This window comes from Austrofundulus limnaeus, unplaced genomic scaffold, assembly GCF_001266775.1.
Source record: "Austrofundulus limnaeus strain Quisiro unplaced genomic scaffold, Austrofundulus_limnaeus-1.0 Scaffold648, whole genome shotgun sequence".
In the NCBI taxonomy this organism is placed as follows: domain Eukaryota; kingdom Metazoa; phylum Chordata; class Actinopteri; order Cyprinodontiformes; family Rivulidae; genus Austrofundulus; species Austrofundulus limnaeus.
This window is the reverse complement of record NW_013953050.1, coordinates 48,447-52,998: the sequence shown is the minus strand read 5'-3', so window position 1 is coordinate 52,998 and position 4,552 is coordinate 48,447. Positions and strand designations below refer to the sequence as shown.

The 4,552-nt window shown below is 38.4% G+C and overlaps 1 protein-coding gene across 9 annotated transcripts in view; it reads right to left on the bottom strand.

Annotated features, from left to right (window-relative positions):
• LOC106531534 (FMR1 autosomal homolog 1-like) overlaps positions 1–4,552 on the bottom strand; it is a 62,761-nt gene that overhangs the window by 9,884 nt on the left and 48,325 nt on the right. For 6 of the 9 annotated variants that reach the window (XR_001311928.1, XR_001311927.1, XM_014027420.1 and 3 more), the window contains exons 15-21: positions 4,254–4,402; positions 4,034–4,127; positions 3,798–3,914; positions 3,472–3,642; positions 999–1,077; positions 688–797; positions 472–564 (exon numbers count right to left, since the gene is read on the bottom strand). Coding sequence is in view for 7 of the 9 variants with exons in the window: in XM_014027420.1 (XP_013882874.1) it covers positions 472–564; positions 688–797; positions 999–1,077; positions 3,472–3,642; positions 3,798–3,914; positions 4,034–4,127; positions 4,254–4,402 (813 nt within the window). In the remaining 2 variants the exon portion in view is untranslated. The remainder of the gene's footprint in view (positions 1–471; positions 565–687; positions 798–998; positions 1,078–3,471; positions 3,643–3,797; positions 3,915–4,033; positions 4,128–4,253; positions 4,403–4,552) is intronic. The other 3 variants (XM_014027422.1, XM_014027426.1, XM_014027429.1) reach the window with 1 other exon arrangement.

Below are 4,552 nucleotides of genomic sequence, written 5' to 3'. Positions count from 1 at the left end.
GCACAGAGGAATCTGACTGATAAAAACTGTGGAGCTTTAACCAGGACAGATGTGGATAAATACGTCGGGTGAGTGATTTTTTTCTGCATTGTCGGCTGCATTGCAGGGAGAACTCCATGCAATGACGTATGCTGCAGCGGGAGGGGGGTTTCCCGAGCTCGGCACGGGGTGTCTCAGGGACTATGAAAGGTGTGTGCGAAAACGACTGCCAAACAACCACGTGGCCGGACATCGACCCGTCGGCGGGAGTATGTTTCCAGCTTTACTCTACTAAACCTGATCATAGCACAAACTTAAAGCTATTAATGTGCATTGAGAAAAGATGTCCATTAAACCTCATGCAAGCAAGGAGTTATAAAAAAAAGCTCTTACAAGACTATGGCATTCAGTTTAAAATAAAAAAGTTCACTAAAACATAAACAGACATGGAACTAAGGCAAGCCCATTTCAACACAAACTCTGGGGTCTTACATTCAGGTAAGAAATGTGGTACTCCAACAAGACCTGAACGTTGCCAATGCTCTCCTTCGTACCAACAAAGGTGAACGGGACCATTCCCTGCGTCAACAAAACACAAAATCACAGCGTGCAAGTTAGTATGAGCCTGACTACTAAGAGACTGTGCAGAATTTAAATAAAGTTGTTCAACACATTAAGTGCTAATGCACGTTGCAATAGTAGGCTTACCTCTTGTCTGGCTTGTTTGTTGTCGTTGTCTCCTTCTATTTTGACTCTCACCACACCAGACTTGTCTACAATTTCCTGAATGACCTTACCATTCTTACCAATGACTTTGCCTAGACAGACAAAGCATAGAAACATGTTGGAAATCAGAGGCTAGTGCTAAAAAAAAAAAAAAAAAAAGTCTAACAGAGCCAAAGAAAATAACCACAGTAGAAAGAACTATTGGGCCATTTTCTTAGCTTYATTACGTTCTCCATGGTACAGAAATGCTATGAATGCGGCAACAGTTACTTTTTAACAAAACACAAACATACCAACGAGGTTCCGTGGCACCTGGACAGAATCTTCCACGAATTCCAAGTAGTTCCTGGCCTTCTTTACTGCCTCTTCGGTCTAAATAAAAACATGTAGCCCAAAGTAAGTATTAAACCTGCACATCAAGAATCACTTAATCCCAAAGAAATATCAATAAAATGTTTTCTACAAAGTAAACAACGGGGTAAGGTGTGTGTTATTGTACAGCTGAAAAGTTAAATATTTGTTTTTAGGGCACAGATATTATATTTATTTAGTAAAGTTTTTTTTTCCTGTACTACCAATACTATGAAAACATGAAACTTTACAAACTTCAAATCATAAAAATGTTCTTTGATTTTAAGTCACATTTATTCTGTATTGTTACAGTACCGACTGTAAACTTTTCCTCGTACTCACAATAGTCCATTTAAATGAAAATAAAAATTGTTAATGGGTGCGGCGTATAAAGAGTTTGTGAGTTTTTGTAGTTATATGTAACCRAGCTTGTGCTTTTTTTGTGTATTTACAGTTAGATCTATACTTATTTGGACAGAGACAATATTTTCTTAATTTTGGTTCTGTCCATTGTCACAGAGTTATGAACCAAACATTTCAGACACAGTTAAAGTTCAGGCTCTCAGCTTTAATTCAGTGGGTTCAAATAGAAATGTGAGGAACTGAAGCATTTTTTAAACACGATCCCTTCATTTCAGAGGCTCAAAAGTAATTGGACAAATTAAATAATTGTAAATAAAATGTTCATTTCTAATATTTGGTTGAAAACATATTGTTGGGAACGACTGCCTGAAGTCTTGAACTTGTGGACATCACCAGACGCTGTTTCCTCCTTTTTAATGCCCTGACAGGTCTTTTAGAATTGATGAGTTCACCATTACTTCCCTTATTTCTCAGGATGTACCAAACTGTAGATTTTGCCACTTCTAATATTACTGCAATTTCTCTGATGTTTTTTCCCCGTTTTTTGCAGCTTAAGGATGACTTGTTTCACCTGCACGAAGAGCTCCTTCGACCAAACATTTTCTTCACAGCAAAATTTTCCACATGCAAGCAGCACATCTGAAATCAACTCCAGGCCTTTTATCTGCTTCACTGAGAATGACATAACCTGTCCATGAAACAACTTTTGAGTCAAAGGTCCAATTATTTTTGGTCCCTTTAAAAAGGAGCTGAACTCATAAACCAGTCATCCAATTTTAATGTGGATACTAGGGGTGCACGATAGTTATCGGYCCGRTATCAGGAAATTATGACGTCATACTTATCGGGCCGATRTCATAACAAACAKAACCGATAAYATATGTATATGTYTGCCAGCGCAGCGGTGRGYGCACTCCTTTATTTTTATCCTTTTTGGTCAAGCCGCTTCCCATCCGGCACGACCCGAGCAACGTTCAAGTAACGTCAGAAAAAATAAGTTTCTCACTAGAAAAATTATTAGAATACTCCGTGCTGAAAAACAACCAGTCATTTTATGAATTAATATTATTTCACCAATTAACCATGTATGTTACATGCAATCTTTATAATTATAAACATAAAAAGGTCAGAGAAACTACTCCCAATTTGCGAACATGTGAAGTCTGTTATCTCCTGAACGCAGCACAAGGTCCATTCTGCTAAAATGCTAACAACAACAAGCTAGCGTTCAAGAACTCGTCAGGACTTTAAACATTGCTGAGGCTTTTGACAAATCCGAACAAATTGCCAGAGATGACGCAGATTTCAAGCACTTTAATGATGGAAATGATGGAACTTGACAACCAGCCGTTCACCCTTGCTAAAGATCGAAGCTTTTGCTACCTGTTAGCCTCGGTTTACCATGCTGAACAGCCGCTACCTCTCTCTGTGTGTTCCTGTAAGTATGATGCAGTCATAACGCATTCACACTCAGAAGCTGTTTCAGGTAGAAAAATGTTTTGAATCATATATTAATAATAAAAACAAATGTAATTTGAATCTAACGTGTGTTAGTGCATAACTGTTTTGAACTTGTGGAATGACTTTTTTCTTTTGTTTAAATCTGAGATCAGCGTTAAAGGTCTTTTTTTATATATAATTAATGTGTCTTGTTAAAAAAGACGGCCATTTGAGAAATTGTTTTGTTTGATATACTTTAAGAAATGTTTGTTTGCTAAGAGTTTATTTCAAACAATATAATTTAGTGTCTTTTTTTATCTTGTTTATTTGTCATGATCTTACCCATTTTGGATAATTATCTCCTGGCATGTTATCGGCCATTAGAAGGAGAAAGTTATCAGTTATCGGTATCGGTTCTTAAAATAAGTCATCGTGCATCCCTAGTGGATAGACTCAAATAAAGCTGAAAGTCTGGACTTTATATCCATTATACAACTATAACTTAAATGTGTTTCAGTAAACAGTTAAAAACAACAACAACTTTGTGTCGGTGTCCAAATAAATATGAACCAAACTGCACTTGCTTTTGTTTCTGGTTGAGCATTACCCTACCTCGCCATAAATCCTGAAAGTTCCCGTCTCCTCATCCAACTCGATGGCGGTGACACCGGCAACCCTGCGTGCCTGTTGGATGTTGCTGCCATGGCTGCCAATGGCCAGGCCCATCAGATCTGTTCTGACTGTAAACTCTTGTTGGAAAGAYGAGACCAGCTGCCTGGACGTCTACAGCACCCGAGACAAAAAGGAACACTTTTTATGAATTAAATCACATTTCGTAACACAGTAAGACTGAGCCTCCCTCATCCTGCTTTGACAACAGCATTTATTATGTGTGCCATGATAAAATATTTAAAAATCTGTTCTAGATACTAACTGACCTCCAGGTGTTTTGTGGCCTCCTGGTTGCGTGACATTAACAGCAGCTTAGTTCTGAGGCTGCGCAGGTGCATGTCACTCAGCAAAGACACACGCTTCACTGTTGTGTCATTGGTGGACTTGAAACACACAAACAGAAATAATTACACAAATAAGAGCAGATAGTTGAGTCACCCTCTGCACAAACATGAGGTGTATTATAGCTGTTATATCAACAGGAGGTTACAGCTGTAGTTACCACAATCAGGAGCTCRCTGGTCTCTGGGCAGTACGAGATGCGACAGGCTCCCACGGCCTTCTTGAACTCTTTATGTGCGTTCTCATTCTGACACCTGTAACAGAGGAAGCAATTACTTTGCTAAAGTTAAAATAAAAAGATTTACATTTATAATTAAATATAATTAAAAAGGAGACCTTTTGCTTTTCTAATATGAATATTCTGGTAGTGATGTACATACGCTTCCTGTAGGTCCTGAGGAACAGGGACAGTGCACTTGTGAAAGCTGTTCTTGGTAACAGCCTTGTTGGTGTTGACCGGTCGCAGGCGCTCAAAGGTTACTATTTCATTGTAGGTGGCATCACAGGCTGCATACTCAATCACATAGAACTGAAAAATGTTGAGAAGGATAAGTGAGGACTTATAAAAACACATTTTAAACATAAATTTAATGATAACAATGGGCCTCATGCAAGAACCATTCGTACACACAGATTTGTTCTTAAATTGTGCGTACGAGTGATTCAGGAGAATTTGTGG